We start from the raw sequence: 20677 nt of genomic DNA on the forward strand, positions 1-20677 counted from the left end.
CCATGCTCTTTGGAAATAAGTGGAGTCCAGTGAGGAAACGAAGTTGACAACTTTTGCACCAGATAGATCAGCGATTTTTAATTCATCAAATTCGCCATAAATTAGTTATTCTCAACCTGCAGAGAGCATGAGGGCAACTAAACAATGGAGGACACCTACCCAACCCTAAGATTTTTTCAGCCTTTTGATCTACATTATATGCATTAAAAATCGGAAAAAACGCGATATATTATAATTAATGACTGTGTATCAAATAATTTGGTCGTTTTAAGATCAAGATATTTGGTATTTATTTTCTTCGTAGTGTTGTCAATGCGTTAGTCGTTTTTATGATAATACTTTTCAAGAATGACTTCCCCGTGAGTATATTTACGAATTATCAATAATAAATGAATGCAGTGCATTTAATAGCAGAAAACTCAATGATGAAATATTTCCGAGAGAATCGAAACTTTTAGTCCCTTGTTGCGGAAATGCCAACAACGGTTGGGCCAAAAGTGGTTTTGAAATGGAGCCACGAATGTGACATTTCGACTGTCATTTCATTTCTTGCATGCGGCTACCGTCATCAAATTTGATATTTCGATAACTCAAAAGTTGTTAGCGACTACGTGTAATTAAACTATGAATCTCTTTATTTTGGTGATTAATTGAGTAATTACCATTAATATGTTAATTTACGTGTTGTGGAACTTTTAAGTGTTCGAGGAAATGCTATGGGAGCTGTGGAAAGATAATTGTGATGTGTCAGTGACGGATGAAGTAGAGTTACATGAAATGTTAACTCGCTGAATCATGAGGAATACAAGTCTTGAAAGTATTCGTAAGTTGGAAAAATATGAATTTGTATTGTATATCTTCTCTTAATATTTTTATCAAAAAGAAAGGGAACTTTGATTCTCTTGAGGTGTAAAACTACGCGATTGAAGCAGTTTCGTTAGAGAAGAATCGGATAACGCATGATATTGGCGGAACGGCCTTATACAAGATAGAGAATAGCAAGTAATATGTTTTTCTGCGATAAAGAAGTAACTTAAACAGCAAACCTTGAGGTTAAAATGTGTGACCAAGTTTGTGCCCAGATGCAGTGTTCGTCAACGATTGTTACTTATTCCACGTTGGCCGCTCCATGCTCTTGCATTGCTGCATAAACTAATTTGTTCTTCCGTACGTGCTCCCACGTACCAATATATTTAGCCATGGTTTCAGGAAGGTTTCCTGAATTGGTGATTTGGTAAGTTATATTGTAATAAATTGACTGGTGTTCGCAGTGAATGCATTTTTACGTGATGATGACCCATTCATTTTGTATCTTCAATTTTCTTTTTAGTCTCCTTATTACTGGCTCAGTCGCAGTTATTTTTTTACTGACGATAACATTAAAGTCATTACCAGGATATGAATATGGCAGTGATAAAGCGCTGTTTAGTCTGCAGGACAGTTGGGTTTTTCGACTATTCCTCAACATTCTTGGTTATGCAACGATTTTTATGCCAGGGTACTTTATTTTCAAATATATCAAGACCTCAAGATATATGGAAAGAAAAGGTAAGTTTTCTTTGAGATACATACTATTGTGCAATGCTGTTCTCACCCCGTGGTTTTTCAATTGTTGGCTTAGCAAAGGATAGTTGCCAGATTCGAAATGGGGCGATATCTGATGAAGTTTGTTTCGTTTATTTCCAAACAGGTAGTGGGTGTTTCCCATCTGTGATACGAATGTGCATTGTGGGTCGTTGGTCTGATGGAGATTCAACGACAGAACCTTGGGTATCCTCGACCAATTCCGCTCATTCTCAGGCCCCACGATCGGCACTTCATGAGGCAGGCCTGGTCATGCTTTGCTTCTTTGGCCTACAAGCAAGTTATCTCACCTGGGGAATCCTCCAAGAAAAAGTTATGACCCAGGTATCACAAAATATGTTTTGTAATAGATGGTTTTTGGCTCAACTTGTGGAAGTTCTAAGAATGAAGGACAAAATGTATTTTTCCTCTGTTCTTTATTTTGGTACTACTAGTTTAAGGGCTTAGGGTAACTGATGATGGTGCCTGAGAGTTGAAACTAGTAGTACCAAAATAAAGTCCAGTGGAAAAATTTACTTTGTGTTCTTCATTTCATTAAAATATGATTTATCGGACATTTTTTTTCAATGAGTGCCTTCCCTTGTTTGGAAGTTAGATTTTACTTTTTTAAATGTATTCCTTGTGATAAATACATTACTTAAGTGAAGAAATGAATATGAAGGAAAAAGAACCCCTACCTTAAGAATACTTCTGAGGAAGAATTGCAAATGTTCAACACTATATTGAAATATTTCATGAGACCAGGAGTGAATGTAAAATAAACTACATTTCATCAAGCTATCATTTTGAATGTCATCACCAACATGATAAATCCTGGTTATAAGACCAGACTTTGCTCCTGGAAAGCTAGGTCAGATCAGTTACCATGCCTTTGCCATACAGTTGCCTAGAGAGAAATTTGCGATTCCTTATTTTTTGTGGTGTTGCAATATGTTAATAACAGTTAAAATAGGTGATCACCAGTAGAATTTTCATTTTATGCATACTTTAGTCAAAGTTAAACTTATGTTTTTCAAAAATGAAGTATGATATTGGAAAATTACAGCATAGAAAAAGATTTTATGCAAGGCATTAGATTATATGTAATGCCAATGTATCATTTTTAATTATGTTAGATGCGTGATAGATAATTAGCCTTGTAAGTGAAATGTAACTAATAATAAAATTGTAACTCTTATGTAATTTCACTCAATTACAGGAGTATCTTACTGGTTCTGAAGAAAAGGGTCAAGGGGGACACTTCAGAGATTCCCAGTTTTTGGTGTTTGTTAATCGTGTTCTGGCCTTCCTCCTCTCGGGTGCTTACATCCTTGGCTGCCAATGGAAAAAGGGGGCCTCAGAAGGGGCAAAGGGCCCTCCTTGTCCCCTCTATAAATATGCATATAGCTCTTTCTCCAACTTGGTCAGCTCATGGTGTCAATATGAAGCACTAAAATATGTCTCTTTTCCATCACAGGTGAGAAATTTTTCATTTTAAGCATTGAAAACATTTTAGATTGACTCATGTTAGTCATTTGAGCAGTTCAAAAATGCACAGTGACTGGCATCAAGGATACATTCTTGTGTTTAAAATCATCTTATGTGATATTGCATAAATGTTTTCACAAATTTGTATTTACTACTGCTAAAAGATTTTCAAAATAATTAAATATGATATAAGAGGAATTCGTTTTATCTAGAAATTTTCATGCTAACTTATATTTTCCATTTTATCCATGTGTGAAGTTGGTTATTTTTTCATGGTTTATTAGCAAATTTTTGCTGCAAATGAAATTGCCGTGAGTGGTATCTTTCCAAAATTCAATCCTAGTTCAAAGGGGTGTTATTTTTTCGAGAATATGCATAACAAGTAAGTATTCTGCGAAATATATTATTGATTACTAGGAGAAAAGTACAGAATAATACACATCTGTTGAAAAATAGCAGTTCCATCAAAAGATTTCATACAACATCCAAACATAAAACCCCAGCCAAAATGTTCTTCTTAAAAAAAAGGGCATGTAAAAACATTCATAATGAATAATTGAAACACTCTGGGTACTTGGAAAACAAACAATAGAAAAATGGACTGTGGCAATTTTTTGCACTTCAGTTTGCAACATCATATTAATAGCACATTTTAGCATTGCTGTGGCAGTTTTGGAAAACATTTACCATACTTGGCATACACACCAGCAAGAGGAGCACCCGCATAGTGGCATCCAATGAACTGGATCCACTGCTTGCAGCTTGCTGTGCTGTTCTCAGGCCAGGTCTTGACCTGAAACACAATGAATATGGTAGTAGTTTTGTCTGTGAAACCAAATTTACCCCAGCTAAACATTCAGAAACAAAAATTCATTTTTTACCTTCTGGATTCAGATGATTTCATTGTCTGTAAATCATGCTCAACCTCAGCTGACCCTGGCCCAACCAGATCCACCATCGTACCATTTGTTTTATTTTATAAAGTCTTTGGGTTACAGCAAGTTTCCTTTGGAAAAAGCTGACATCCTGAGAGATTAGTGCTCCAGATGTGTTTCTTTGGGATAAATCTTTTGACAGACCTTCCAGTGATAGGTGTTCAGTGTCAGGCATTACTACAAAAGAAGAATCTTAATTCTAGTGATACCATCAAATGAGTGAAACTCAATTTCTTACAATATGCTATGATGATATAAGGTAATGACAAGTGAATCTGGTAAACACTTTTTCATGCATGCATGATCGCTAATTTTTTAAACTAGCGCAATGGTTTTTAATGGGGGAGTGGAAATATACATGCTTAAAACTGTTGTATTACATTTCTTTTTCTCACTTTGTTTCTCTTTTGGGGATGATGCATAGTAAAACATTTCTTCTCAGCAATTGAGTAGAGAAAGTGCAATTTGAATCACCTGCTGTTCACTCTCCACCCACCCTCATTGTACTCTTTTGATCACATTTTACTAGTCTCTGATTATATAAGCATAGTATGACATTACAGTTAATAAATAGCAACAAGTGACTTCACTTCTCCTGAAAGAAACATGATTATGAAGGAATAACTTATAGTCATATTAATTTCTGTATATCGTTCCATGTCGTATTTTGATTTTAATATTTATCATTATCTCTCAGGTGCTGGCAAAGGCATGCAAGATTATTCCTGTTATGCTTGTTGGTCGAGTCATGTCCCACAAACGTTATGAGTTGTATGAATATGTGACAGCAATACTTATTACAGTGGGAATGGCTTTCTTCATGTTAGGGAGTGCTGCTGATCATCCAGGTAATTTTGAAATTGTATTCTGTACCTTGTTAGTAGTAGTAGCTTTAGGGTGGATGACCGACAGATGAGGTCATATTTGCCATTTGGGATGGATGGCGAAGAGATTGGTGAAGAGAAATCTGGCATCGGCATTATCCTACTCTTAGCAAAAGGCATAAAGGGGTCCTCTGTATAATTTCCCATCTGACAAAGGACATATTCACTCAAAGTACCCTCTACAAAGTACCTCAAGAAGGGATCAGGATACAATTGAAAAAATCTGCCATCTCCAGAATTTAACTTGGGCCCTCTGGGTGGGAAGACAGTATAGCTAATCTGCTCGATCCCCCCTGTACCTTTTTTTCATTAATATTGGGGAGTCAAATACGTAGTGGCAAATTGTAGTAGTCTTCATCTCTGTTATTATGGAACAGTTCCACCACATCACCCCTGAATCTGTAATTTATAATTGCTCAATTTTAGGAAACACAGTGGGATGGCAAAATGACAGTTTTAGTGTTGAATAATTGAATACTAAGTGATTATACCGTGGCTCAAATTTGAACTTTTGATCAATTGTTGGGGTGCTTAATCTTATGGCTATATGAACCCTGAAGTTTTAAAGCATGGCATTTCTTGTTTTAGAAGGCTGTAGAAGCAGCTCTCAAGAAACCACAAAATTATGAACAGTTCCATATCATGAATATAATGAGCGGCTAAAATAATTTATGGCTGCTATGGTTAAAGTATTTGTTACTCTGCCAACACCATTTATATAATTATTATGTCGATCTCATCATTCATTGAATACTACCACTGTTAAAAAGGGTATATAATTTAGTAGAAACACCTAAAAATAATTACTAATACATTGCTTTACCATCGCTAGACATACTCTCTATTTTAAGATACATGGTGGGAATGTTAATTTAAGCTAAATAATGGTGAACTTTCTTTGTTTATTCTGAAGCTTAGTAAAATCAAGAGTTCTCAATTAATAATGTCCTCTGGTACTACTTAGGAGGTCCAGTCACAACATTCTCTGGTCTACTCCTGCTGGCATGCTATTTGTTCTGTGACAGCTTCACATCCAACTGGCAAGGAGCCCTATTTTCAGCCCATGGAATGCCTCCAGTACAAATGATGTGTGCTGTCAACTTGTTCTCATGCCTCTTTACAGCAGTTTCACTAATTCAACAAGGAGGATTTGCTGCATCTATATCTTTTACTGCCAAAGTAAGTCATTATTGTGTAATGCTTTGCAGTTTTTGTCCAAGTTGCATTCAAACCAAATTTTTATGGAGTAATTATGTAACAAAACTTTAAAAATGTGTATGCCTTAAAGTTTGAATGGAATTTAATTGTTTTAAAGGTAAACATTTGGTGTTTAGCCTTTTTCCATGATCAGTTAGTGCATTCTCTGGTATTTCTATTTTGTTTTGATCTGCTATAACCACAAACATTTTAGGAAACATCACCAATAAATATTTAAGTTAATGAATAGCATAAGATAAGTGTTGAAGCATGATGACTATTGGTAAAAATATTCATGTGACATTTTCACCTAAGGGCATTGTAAGGTGCATGGGGAAGTTCCTGTTTCATTGCATATTGTTATAGTCATTATTATCCATTGTAATGTATGAAAATAAGGCAGAAATGCGGTGCCCATAATGGCAGAGAGGAAGGCATTTAAAAAAAATCACATTTTAATAAACTTATGCAAATGTTTGCACAAAATATGTTAATTGGTAATGAAAATCTAGAGGTTCGATGGTAGAAGTTTGTGTTAGTGTGAATTTCACAGTTGTAGGTCTTTTACTTTTGTAATTTTGTGTAAATGTGTTGTGGCTGAAATTTCCTGTTGAGTCTCATACTAAACTGATTGATGCCTAAAACACTAATTGGTCTGGTTCTTTATTCGGTATTCCAGAATTTGTGTGTACACACAATACCAAATTTCCAGAGCTTAAATCATCTTACAGTGCTTAAAAATTATGTCAATGAGTGAGTGATAGTTGAGCCAGATAAAGCCTTATTTATATGTGAATGTATGCAAATATACATTAGTATTGAAACTTGAATAATGTTTACATATATGTCTTTCATTGTCTTTCTGTGCTTTGTAATGCGTATAATTCTTTATAGGTTCCTTTTGTAACTTAAAAATGTATACCAGTTAACTCCAAGAGCCTTAATGCATAGCTATTATTTTTACTTACAGTATCCTAAGTTCCTCTTTGACTGCCTTGTGCTGTCAGTCTGTTCAGCTGGTGGACAGCTGTTCATTTATTTCACAATAGCACAATTTGGAGCTGTGGTGTTTGTTATAATCATGACCATTAGACAGGTATGAATGCTCTTTTTTTCTAATGATTTCTTTTAATGGCAGATTTTTTGGTATGCTTTTATAACATTGGAAAATTGACGAAGGTTATCAACCTTTATCTCATTTATGATTAAGGTATTTAATGTTATATTACCCGTGGAGCTTAAATGAAAAATCCTACATGCCGAAAAGGTTCTAATAGAATATTTTTCAATAGTTATTAACATAAAATAGATAATCCATGTATAATTTTACTCTCTAGGCCATGCCATATAGCATCCAAAAAATTTTCCAAAGTTTGTAAAATTGCCTATTGATTTTAGTTCCAAGAAGAGCGTAGTGCATAAGAAAAATATCAGAGAACCTGATTTTGCATCGCATCTCTATGAAATTATAATTGTGTGCCATTCAGAGGTTGTGACTGTAAAAATGCTTCTTTGGCCTTACCTTGCTCTATAAGTCTTCATGCATTCATTCGATTATAGTTTTGTTAGTATTTAAGCAAGAAAATATTATGCAGTTAATTCATTCAGTTTTAAAGTTTTTAAATTATGCCATACACACGCAGCAAAAGAAAGAACTGACTCAGGTGTTGTCTAGCTATAGAATCACTTTCAAGGTGGAGAAGTCCATTATGAACCTTATGCATGTCTTGGGAATGAATTAGGTATATTTATGATTGGGGGTTAAGTAATTATCGGTGACTCTCAAGCTGACTGGATTAATGAGACAAACAAAGGATCTCTTTCTTGTGAGGTATTAAACAAAAAAAAAGAAAGCATTACTTGCGGTTATTCTAGATAAAGTCTGGAGAAAATCACAGAAATACTTTTCAGCCAGAGGCACAACAAGTGAGAAAGTTTGCTCATAAGTTTCTAGCTTCTTTCTCCCAACTTTGAAACAATTTGACTTTTTAAAAGTTACTTTGAAAGCTGAAGTGTGATTTCAGATTCAGACATGTAGTGAGCATTTGAATTTACAATTTTGATGGAGCCAGTGTAAAAATATGAGGTTGTGGAAAAAATATTAAAAAAGTGCTATATTTTCATGTTTCATAAGTGAAATATGTTGTAGGATTATAATAAAATGACTACCATTATAACATTAGTTTGTTTATACCATCAGATTCAAATGAAATAAAATGTGCATTTTGCTGATAAATTTTAACGATGAGATCCCATATAAGATGTTTTTCTGTAACATTTTCACACCACAATTTACAAGGTTTGCTTTACTCACATATACTCTTGCATAATGTCTTACTTCTGCTTGGTTATAAATGTTTTTATTTTGTTTCAATCTTTAAAAGCGACATTATCAATATTAAAGCAATGTAACATGTTAAGTTAGATCAGTCAACTTCTCTGGTGTGAGTTGATTTTAGTTATTTGAATAGTCACTCATCCAAAGATAAAAAATGATAACCTTTTGTTCAGATTACAGAGTTGTTAATTCTTCTTATGACAGTGTTAAATCAACACAAGCCTAAATTTTAAATTAACAGATGCAGAGGTTACCTTCCTTTATGCTAAATGCTCATCTCAAAGAGAGAGTAATTACTTGAGTGACTAAGAATAAATATCAGTACATCAGTTAAAAAAAGAGACCTCTTTATATTAAATGATGTATTTTTTTGCATCAAATTACGTTACAAATTTGCATTTTTTTATATGCATCAACTTCATTCAAATTTCCTACCAGAGGGTAGTTTCTGAAAAGGTTAGCATTATTTTGATATTCACTTGTCGTATTCAGTATCATTGATGATATGACATGATTTTCTCATAAAATTCTATTTTAGTAACCAGAAGTACATGTATTCCTAAATGTTTACTTTACTTGCATTAAAACTTATTATTTCTTGCATTGGTTAAATATTTCTGACTTTTCTTGTGACCCAATGCTAAAAAACAAAGTGAATATGGTACAAGAGTTAATAAAATCTTGGTTCAATGTGGAGTTAATTAACCCTTTCAGTGCCACTGATTTTTTTAGTGTGTACTCCCTGAAGCAGCAAGGGTATATTCGAAATTTTGTTTATTTATTGCTCATATTTTTAAGTTTTCTTCTTTTCTTCTGCTTTAGAAAGTGAATACTCTCTTCTAAATGTATCAAATATTCAATATTAGTTTTCTCCTTTCACTAAAAATGTCAAGAAATTGTCAACTTCTTTATATTACATTGTTATGAATTAAAATAGTGATTTAAAAGGACCAAAGAAAATAGCAGATTTTCAATCAATTCTCAACTTTTATGATGCCACTTGCATAAAATACAACATTAATTAAAATTGTTGGTCATATCATGGTAAAACTATAAGTATAAAAGAGAACAATGAATGTAAAAATGTTATGAAACATGATATATAATTAATTGTAAGTAGAATTGAAGCTATTATTATTATTTTAGAAAATAGCTATGGTTTTATATTACATCACAAATTTTTACTGGCTGTAATCTTTTGAATCAAGTCACTAATTATAGCATTATTGACATATATGATGTGATGTGAAAATTCTATGTAAACTTTTTTCACATTCAATACAAACAGTAGATCTATGAACAGAGCTGCCATCTTTCCTGATGCATGCCATAAATATTTTTCCCCCATCCTGGCAGTTTCCTTACTTAATGGGAAACACTATTGAGGTGTGAAAGTTTATTATTATTCTTTGAAAGTAACCATTAACCATCAATGCTATCATTTATTTTTATCATAAACTAAGCTCTTTATATTTCATTCCAGAAGTGTTTGATGTTTAAATTAGGTAACCATTCAGAACCATTCCTTAAATGAAACGAGATAGCTGAGACCGCAAACTTGTTTATGGTCTTGGCTATCTCATTTTCAGGGCTTCATGACCGGAGGTACAGTCATTATATATTTACATTCCATTCTATAAATTACATGGAAGACTACTTTCTTCCAGTATTTCAAAGACTTCACATCATCTGTATACACTTGAAAAACCATATCCAAAAGAATATATGCTACCGGTAAACTAGTTGTAATGATCGATAATTTGTGGGCTTGATTTAATTTTCTTGATCCCTGTAAAATAATGAAAATCTTTTGTCTACCCAGTTAGCGGGCCACAGTAAAATTGGATTTAATTAAGATTTCTTTTCCTGTATCCGAGAACAGGTATTCCTTTCCTATTATGTCCCAGGTCTTACGTGTTAAAAATGTAATAAAAAAATACAAAACTTGAAATAAATCTAAACTGGTAAGAAAAGTGTTCATGGCAACATGAAATCCTTTCATAAAATGATTCCCAGCATTCAATAATTTGCTCCCTACTGCATAATCTGAACCAATTTTCATTATCTTATTTTGTTTTTGCTCCTTGATAACATTATTTCTCCGCTGATTAACATAGTATCCAGAATCTGATGCCTCATATAGTGATGCATATTGAGCAATTATTATGATAACTGAGTGTCTTTTAGTACCTGCTAATGACTCATCAATGCTGATGCAAACATATCATAATTGAATACCAAATGTATAACACTCTTTATGAATTTCTTCTTTACCCTGGAAAGATTATAAAAAGTCAAAACTTGGATTTGCGAATGAGACAATTTTTGTGGATTCTACGAAGTTTTTTCTTCCTGTGTAAAGAAACCATTGCTTTTTAAGTTATTGTTATTACCCTAAACCATATTGGTGGTCAATCTTAGTTATTAAGTGGAAATTTTATGAAATTAAGTAAGATTTTCAAACATTAAAAATTTCTCAAATCTAATCCAGTTACTATTAATGCTTTCTTTTTGCTACAGGGTCTGGCAATTTTGCTGTCTTGTATCATCTATCATCATCAAATTACTGCTGTTGGCATAGTAGGAATATTTATTGTGTTCATATCAGTTTTCTTACGAATATATTGTAGTCATCGTATGAAAACCATAAAACGACTCAGCCAAATGTCTGCGGCATCAAAAGTGTGACTAATGTGTGGTTTATTGGGTATGTAATATTTGCCTTGAAAAGGTTAAGCACATTGTATAAAAAAATTCTGGATCTTGGTACAGTGAAACCTATATATTCCAGACATTTTAAATTTCTTTCAAAGTTGTGTTGATTTGACTCTCCGTATTAATGAGGAAAAGCATATTAAGAGTAAGAAATAAGATTATTGCTCTATTAAATATGTTTCCTTTACAATTGCAGCAGTATTTTAGTCATTGCATAAATAATTTAGACTGCATCTCTCAAATTTTAACCATTTTCATGGAACATCACCTCAATGCAGCGAAAGGGTATTATTTTACCGTCATGTTCATCCCTTCATCGAACGAAACAAAGATGGATCATCGCCTTTGCCTTGTGGGGTGCACTGAAGAACAATATCCATGTTATATGTGGAATCAAAGAAAAAAAAGTTTCGTATCAAATAAAACCGAAAAGAGAAAAGTTTCATTGTTAAAGAGGGTTTGCGTTCCAAGCTTTGAGAAAAAGATAAATTAAACCAAATTTATTTAGTTACTTTAAGGTGGTTTTGGCCACAGGGTCTCTTATTTTTATTATTTGGGAATCTACCATTTAATTAGGTTTTGAATGGACACAGAATCTACATTCCTACATTCCTTAGGAGTATATAGTCTGTTTCCATCCTTTTTGCACAACAGGGCGACAACCCCTGATACCCCACCCTACATTAAACTGTTCTTTAACTCTGCATATATTCAATCTCCTTAATTCTTCCAGCATTGCCTAACATCCTACCCTCAATCATTGTCTTCTACATTACATCGCCTTTCAAAATTCTCTAAATCCATGTTTTCAGCCTTCTTTGGATCCTTCCCAACAACCCTCTCCTCTCTTTCCCACCATGCCTGATAACTCTTCATTTGGTTTTATGTTCATCAATTTATATTTTTTCCATCCTTCTCCAAAGTCACATCTCAAAAGCCTTCAATTCATGCACATCGTAGTGCTTCATTGACCATGTTTCCTAGTTGTACAAAACTATGCTCCATGCTAAAGTTTCCACATGATTTTTCTTAACCTCCCTGTTGTCAATTTCCTCCTTGTGAAAGCTTTATTGCCCAATAGGATTCTACTTCTTGTATCCCTATTGCAGCGACCATCTTTGTCCAAGACTTTTCCAAGATATGTAAATTGTTCCATCTACTATAGTTTTTGCTCTCCTGTTTTAATGTTTTAAGCTGTCCTCTTTCTCTAAATTTGATAACCTTTTATTTTACTTACATTGATCCCATAGGTATCACAGTGATTTCATAAATCGCTCATCAATACCTGTAGCCCTTTGGGCGACTGAGGGTTATTTAGGGTCACTAATGCCATATATTCCGAATTTTTCATTAGAGTATCTTTTAATAAAGTTTAATAAATTGCAATAGTTAACAAATGGGCTTCCTGAATTACTTTTTCCTAATTCTTTTGACTTGTGCTCTTATAGGCCTCTCTCCACGCACACAAAAAATTTAATTTTTATGGGTAAATCCATTCCAGATGTCAAGAAAAACTGATGATTTAATAACTTGATATTTCATGATCATATGAATACAGTAAAATATGTATCAAGTGGTGTTGGTTTTGTGGATATTGATTGGTGAAGGATTGAACTTTTTAAATATATCATCACCAGCTGAAAGTGCACCAATTTCACATGCAAGTTTTTACAGTGGGCAATTGATAAACAATATAAATTAAATGAAGGCAAAATGTACTTGGGCTCATATGTTATTTGATAATCAGGAAATAAAATATTATGTCACAGTTAATATTTATGATTATAAAATGCTAATTTATTTCAAAAAACTAGATACAGCATCAGTGGAACTGAAGTCAAGTTGTGCCATGATGTATATCATACTATGCCAATCTTAAATTGATATCCATTGTGATAGACCATATCAGTAGAGTTATACTCTTTATACATTCTAAGATGTAATATATAACTAATACATTATATTTTTATAGTTTAAGTGTGAAAGAAAATGTTTAAAAAATTCATGTAGGTAGGCCTTTAAATTCAGCCTCAATATTTAAGCAGACGTTCTACTTCCAAAAAAAATATGCCACTTCCATATGTCTATTCAAAGAGATGGGTCAGTTCAGTTTCCAGTCCCTCTGATCCTTGAGAAAAGAACCTGAATTCGAATGAAAAGCAATGGTTTGGTTATCATTATTTTTGCAAAGTCAGTTTTGATATACCATGGTATAACAAATGTACAATGTGATGCTGTAAGAGTAAAGTATTACAGCATGTTACCCTTGATATAGGATTCGATTCTTGATTGACTGGGATGTCAAAAAAAGCTTATCTTGCAAAACTACAACTCAATTTGGACTCACAGAAGGCAACCTCTGTAAATTGTTTTAATGAAGTCAATTGTGCGAATAAAATTTTTTTTACCTGGTGTGTGATGAATATACGATACATATTGTTTCATGCGAAAAACATCTCTCAAACTGCAGATAATTTGGGATTGGGTAGGTGACCACAGAAACAATGGATGGATAAAAGACAATTGTATGCACAGTGTCATCTACTCTGGTTTCTGATTGTCAATTTATTCTTCAAATTATATTTAGGAATACGCGTGTTACTTTGCATGCACACTTAATTGGGGTTGATTGTTACTATTTAACATGAAATGTGTCAAGTGCAAACCCAATCATCCTTAATAAGGTCAACAGACCCAAAACCTGATGAGGACAATTTTTCGTTGAACTAGACAGTTTTTTCCAAAGATTTTAGTTCAAATTGAAAAATTATTTTCACCCGATATTAATTTACCTGCTGTGCCAATTAGTTAGAGCGAAATTGCTCCCCCGCTGTGCAGGAAACTCGAGGACATGTCATTTCACATTTTTTTTAAATGAGCGATGTTTGATAAATGTTCATGCCTCAGATAGTTTGCTAGGTGCCATGTTCACAAGTTCATTCACGGCACCCACATTGCTTTCATGGGTAGGTTTGCTTGAAATAATAATGGAAAAATTACATTGTACAAGCCATCAAAAATTGGTGGTATAAATATTTGGGAAACGAAACGTTTTTATAAAAGACACAAAGAAGCATTTATTATATAGTACATTTTTATCTATACATTTTGTACAGTCATCTTTTGAGTTTTTCTATTTGATATATCATAAACATTGTTATTAAAGTTTTTGATTGTATGAAACTTCTTATCAACCATATGTATAGCATATAATCAGGTGATGATTGAGGTGTTACAGGCATTATTTTAAAATGCAGCTGTTGATAACTTGATATTTATCTATTCACTGGAACTATTAGAACTAGGAAATGAAACTAAGATGGGAGCATGCAATGGAGTCTAACAGAAGGGAAATGACCCATTAGTAATAAATATGTATCTTAATAATCTGCAGTCTTACTAATGGTTTGAGCTACTGTTTGAAATTAGGGTGATATATATAATGACACCGTAGATAATGATTATAGTGCAGTAATTCTCGTGTTCTGTTAAACTAATGGAGTCAAGTTGTTTTTGCCTTATAGTGTCCCAGGTGCCCATGATATACTGGTGGTTCACTTCAAATATGTAAGAGGATTCCTAGGGGCCAAAATCGCTGAAGTTCAATAATCAACCATGATAAGCACAGAACTAAAGCCCTAGTAGACAGGTGTTTAATGTGCTTGGCTGTTCATCCTGAAAATGGTTAAATTAGGAGAGAATGCAGTATGGAATTGTTACCGGAATAATGACAATTTACAATCTTTTTTGTGAAAAATTTCATCCATGTTTGTTATATTAAGGTCATTTATGTGCTTAAATTAATAATTTTAACAAAATATATTTATTACCTAATCCAAAGTCATTAATTGTAATATATATTTTTTGTTACAAAAGACAGTGCTCAATAGCTATTTTTAAAAGATGCTTGTGCAAAAGTTAATTATGTAACAAAGTTTTCATTCAACTACGTCACCAGAAGTTTTCCTAGTGTTTAATGAAAGCTCTACTACAGTAGTGCTTGTTCAAAAGTATTAATTTATGGCTGCATAATTTTAAAGCATAAAAAATATCTGCAAGCTGAATGTGTTCTGAACTATTCACTTAAACATATATTAACCTCAAGTTGTTGATAGAACATCAAACTATAATACTAACCAAACCCAAAAGTGATTTGCACTGGGTAATGAAAGTAAATAAACTTAGTTTAAATGCTGAGGTCTCTTTGATTTCTTTATGAGCTAAAACAACTCCCCAGTATTATGTTCCCAATTTTTAAGAGCTTCCATCTCTTTGATTATATATCCCAACAATGTCTAAAATACATTTAGCATTACATGCAGAATGTTTGTCGGCGTCTGCCATCATGCATGTCAATGACAAGATGGTAATACTCTTAAGCCCTCCATGTGGTTTGCCATTTGTTTCATATTATTGGAGAGAGACCCAGGTTGCATTTCTCCTTGCAACTCATGCATGCAATGACTTAAAATGCCACAAGTAGTGCCTCTGCATTTAACTGTGTGTACCAACAGGCAGAGTTAATACATATGTAATGTATGTTTTGTAACATAACTTTTGCCCCATTCATTGATTTTCTGCATGCATTAGGAAATATGTAAAAGGTATAGAACTGAAGAGAAGGAAAGTGGGGTATTCAAAATTCATTATTCTATGAAATTGGCCTTAAGTTTTTAAAAAGGTTCAGATTATTGACATTGACTCCATTAAGGAACTGTAACTTGTCATTTCCTCAGTAACTAAACAGAAAAACCCAACTCTTAGCATACCTGATTGGACTCCCAAGGTCAAACATTTGAATTCTGCGCATGGTATATTCACATATTTTACTGTGCTGAATATGTCTTGTATCCATTACTAGCTGTTGCCTATTTTGGTCAGTGGTCAATTTTTAGGGAATGAAATACTAATGGGAGTGGTCTTTGGCACTGACTGTAGTAACCGCTGCTATACAAGTATATATAGGTCTTATGGCAGAGTAAACAGAAACTGAAAGCAAGAATAATGGCATACTGAAAAGCCTGTAGAGAAGGAAGGAAAAATTTTGGACAGTAAAAAAATACTGTCTAAAAAAACCAGGTAGGGTTGCTAGATTTTGCAATAATGGTGAGAAGCTGGTGACAAGACTAAGATATTATAGTTGCAGGGCGACTGCATTTGTTTAGAATATCTAAACTACCTAATTCTAGAATGGCTGGTATTTTAATTCAATGATATGGAATAGAGAAAAATGTTGAGGCATTACAAGTAGAAGATAATATAAGAGAACTTTTTAAAAAACCATGGAAAGAAAACTTAATTTACTTTGCACCTTGTGATGCGCTTTTCACATATGTGTAAAAGTGTAAAGAGGTAGCATAAATATTTGTTGCTTGTGGGCATTTGAGTGATATCTAACCGAAGCTTTTAATTGCATCTTGAGGAATTTGATATAAATTGATTTGGTCTGTATTGTCAATCTCCTTGTTGAAATGCACAATGGACAACTGAGTTACTGCTCCTGTACGCTGAGTTACTGATATATTTTATGATATAATTTCTATCTAACAGCTTATAATGCATAATTCTACCTTTTCCTCTAACGACATATTCCACAACTTTTACCTGCTAGTTATTCTTTTCTTTCATGATCAAAGGAAGCCATGACAATCTGCCCAATCACAAGATCCATTTTGATTATTTTTGAGCTTGAATCTGTTCGTTTAAATGAATATACTTTGTAACTTCCACACAATTTTTATTCGTACTACCGGTTTCAACGCAACGGCGTCATCATCAGGTACAGAGTATATTCATTTAAACGAACATGAACCTCCACAAAGTTGAGCCCGAGACCATAGAATTCAACTTGAATCTGTTTATTCATAAAACCTACAGGTATTCTGTTGGTCTTCAATAGGCCTTGAAGGAACCCTTGCACCGAAGCTGGGCAATCCTCGGATATCTGAGAGAATAGCATCCAATCTAAAATATGATGTTATGCATGTGTCCTATGCATGGCATTTTCTAAAGAATCTGGAAGAAGTTACTGTTACTTGAAGTTGAATGGGAACAGAGTTACTGCATAATTTAAGTGATTTTTGCTATGAATTTTAGCTTCCATAGGTTTTTCAGCTTTAATATGTTATTAATTTCTTTTTTCATGTATAAGATTAATTTATATATATATATATATATATATATATATATATATATATATATATATATATATTATATTATTATTATTATTATTATTATTGGTCATTTTGTTACCAAATAGTCGTCCACCTATTAATGTGCAATTGCAGTGTCATCACCAAGGTGCTGGGAAACAAATGTCTTGTGTATTGAGAGGTTTGTTTTAGGCATGGCAGCAAATGGATTTTCTATATGAATATAGGAAAGTGTCATGAATAAATAGTCATTTAAGAGGTTTCACTGTACTTAGCAATATCATTTGCTAGATTTCAGTTGGTAGAAAGTGGACATTTTTCTGGTGAAATTAGGAGAGTGAATTTTCAGTAGTTTTAGTCATACACCACGAAGATGTATACCATGGCATTACTTTTTAATACCATGCATTTTTACTTAACTGATATTTGATTTTTTTAGCATTTGGTACTTTTGATTAACATCCTCAAATTTACAGTGGTAGAATTGAGGTTTGTGAAAATATGAAGCTATTAAACCGATGCCCACAGTGTATTTGTGTTTAATTCATTGTATAATATTTGTTCATAAATGAGTGGTAAAAGGAAAAAAGGTTGAAGTTAAAAAAAACAGCCCAAAATTTTTATGCCAACACTAAACTGAGCTTTATCATGCATATGCCCTAATATTGTATTTTATTCATGCTTCAAGCACATTGTGAATTTTCTTCTGTATAATTAGTGAAATATTCTTAAAGCTAAGATAAGGGGTCAAAGTTTTAATTTCTAAGTTACAAGTGTGGAATATAAATTGTGTTGAATGCAATCATTTTTGCAATTAAGCATTTACTTAATTTAACATTTAAATCCAGTGATTCTTTAAAATATGTTTTATTTCAAGACATTTTTTACAAAGCTATATTGTATTGCCTTGAATTGTGTCATTATTTGCATTGTAAAATGGCAGTGCGATTATATTTGACTCCTATTGAAGTTTTAAGGTATAACATATGTTATTCACAATATCCATATTCATCTGAAAATATTATCTCTCAATCAATTTCTTATTGTTATTTACAACTGTTCTTAATAAACAATATTATAATATAAAAGTATTAGTAATTTGTATCGTGGTTGTTTACTCAAGGGTATGTTAGTGTTTTTGACTCAGCACTCTTAAGGGTTACTGTCACTTTTAAATTAGCTGCAGGATCCTTTGGATAAAATAACATGCTATTTTTTAATTAACTGCCATTGGTTGCTGATGAATGCGTGGTTTTCTGTAATGAAGCAATCATTACTCTATGCCTTGTTTCCAAAGGTATCTTTTTTGTTAAATTTTTCAGAAGAACTTCTATCTGCAATAGAATAAGTAATGATCATTTAATTATTAATAAGTTATTCGTAATATTCACAGATTATTGTTTGACATGCATAATTCTGTGTTAAATCATATTTCAAGCAAAATTTGAGCTGCAAACTTTTTCAACTTTCTTGATATTTAGTTTTAATATAGACTACATTTGACCTAGCCAAAAAATGATTAAGCACATGCTGTCTTGATACTATTATTATTCAAAATTTCAAATATATATCTGTTTTCTCATGGAAATTCTTCTATCTTAGAAAAGGAATGATGTGCTGTTGCAACAATGGAAGAGTACTTTAGATGGCTTTTCAGTTGGGGGAAATTTAAACTAGTAAAAATGGATGAGTTGCACACTGAAAATATCTCTGTAAATGCTAAATTCAACTTGGGGTTGTGAAGAATAGATCACCAAAGTTTAGCATATTTAGCTGGAAAAACATTGTTAATTTTGATTTGATGGATGATAAGGTGTAGTATTTTTAACTTAAAGAAAATTTCAGTCTTGACTAAATAATTAATCAAATAACGTATTGTTACAGATTACCCACCTCATCCAGTAGCCCCATCACTTTGTCCAATGAAGTTCTCCATGTTTCCATTTCAACATCATTGAAGCCACCCATGTTAATGGGCATTGCAAGCCATTCTTTATATCCTCCTGGATTAAACCTGATAAATATAATTTAAAATTAACATATATTGGGGATTTATTATGCATCTTAAAACGTATTCCAGTCCCAGTGCATATTTCTGTTATGTAATTGGAATTAATATAACTTCATAATGGTCCAGTGCCCTGGAGCATTCTTCAATCTAATTAAGGTCTTATCCTTTGTAGATTTCCTGTATTTTGTCTTCTTTACATGAATGCCCACTCTGAATTTCAAAGACAGTCAGCAGCCAATATAAAGCTGTGTACCACAAGTATCTTTTTTTGCAGATGAGACGTCTTACACAAGTTCACATCCATGCTGGTCCCATTGTTGCAGGGGTAACGTCCTCACTTGTCGACCCAGTGCTCATGGGCTCAATACTCACCTAGGTGGGTCTTCCTCCACCTAGGGCATAGATGTAATTTGTCTTCCATGTAATTTGTTAAGGTTAGGTGGAAGAGTGGACTATGAAGTTTCAATCTCATCCTAGTTATTATTATTAGGTAATCTACCGGTTAAGGTAGGTTTTTGGATGTCCATAATTACTAATTAAATAATTTGTGACCCCTAGCAAAACACAACATCATACTCTACATCAGGTCCTTCTTCAGCTCTGAGTACTTTCTTCCTCCCTTCATCCCGTCCAACATCCCTATCCTGTTCCTTCCCTTTCCTCGTTTTCCTAACATTCTTCCCTCAATTGCAGTCTTCAACATCCCGCTGCTGGTCAATAACCCCATTCCTCCACTTTTCTTGCATCCATAGGATTTCTCCCCACAAATCCCTCTCTTCGCCCACCATACCATGTACTTCCCCTCATTTGTTTTCTTCTCTGTCCATTTCACCTCCATTCTTCTCCACACCCACATTTCAAAAGCCTCCAATCTACGTCCATCCTCCTGCTTCAATGACCACGTTTCCGCCCCATACATAGCTACGCTCCATATCAAAGTTATTACGAGTCTTTTCTTAACATCCTTACTCAACGTCCCCATCATCGACTCCCTCCTCCTTGTGAAAGCCTCTTTGCCAAGCGCAATTCTTCTCCTTACGTCCCTACTACTTTGACCGTGTTGGTCCAAAATACTCGTACTTCCGAGATATGTAAACTGTTCTACCTGCTCTAGTTTTCGCCCTCCTATTTTAATGTTCAGCTTAGCCTTTTTCTTTCTAGAAAATTGCATCACCTTTGTTTTATTAATATTGATTCTCATCCCATACCTGTCGCACTGAATTTCCAATTTACTCAGCAATGCTTGCAACCCCTTGGCTGACTGACAAACTAAAGCTTGGTCATCAGCAAAGATTCCCCATTCCCCACTCGGACCTGAACAGTCTGAGACGTGTACAGGTTGCGGATTAGCCTCCTTTCCCTCCAATCTATTCCTATTTTCTTCAATATGCTCA

At 33.5% G+C, this 20677-nt stretch overlaps 1 protein-coding gene across 2 annotated transcripts; it reads left to right on the plus strand.

The window, feature by feature from the left end:
• The first annotated feature begins 595 nt into the window (after positions 1–595).
• sll (adenosine 3'-phospho 5'-phosphosulfate transporter 1) lies at positions 596–19652 on the plus strand. 2 transcript variants are annotated; one of them, XM_071583534.1, is made up of 9 exons: positions 596–1234; positions 1331–1548; positions 1691–1908; positions 2783–3040; positions 4684–4834; positions 5835–6049; positions 7038–7163; positions 10926–11112; positions 19558–19652. In XM_071583534.1, the coding sequence occupies exons 1-8, from the start codon at positions 1200–1202 to the stop codon at positions 11091–11093; spliced, it is 1389 nt and encodes a 462-aa protein (XP_071439635.1). In that variant the 5' UTR covers positions 596–1199; the 3' UTR covers positions 11094–11112; positions 19558–19652. The 2 variants fall into 2 exon arrangements, with proteins under 2 accessions (XP_071439635.1, XP_071439634.1); XM_071583533.1 differs by lacking the exon at positions 19558–19652 and having other exon boundaries at positions 10926–17235.
• The last annotated feature ends 1025 nt before the right edge of the window (positions 19653–20677 follow it).

This window comes from Hetaerina americana, unplaced genomic scaffold, assembly GCF_022747635.1.
Source record: "Hetaerina americana unplaced genomic scaffold, ioHetAmer1.1.p SCAF_14, whole genome shotgun sequence".
Taxonomy (NCBI): domain Eukaryota; kingdom Metazoa; phylum Arthropoda; class Insecta; order Odonata; family Calopterygidae; genus Hetaerina; species Hetaerina americana.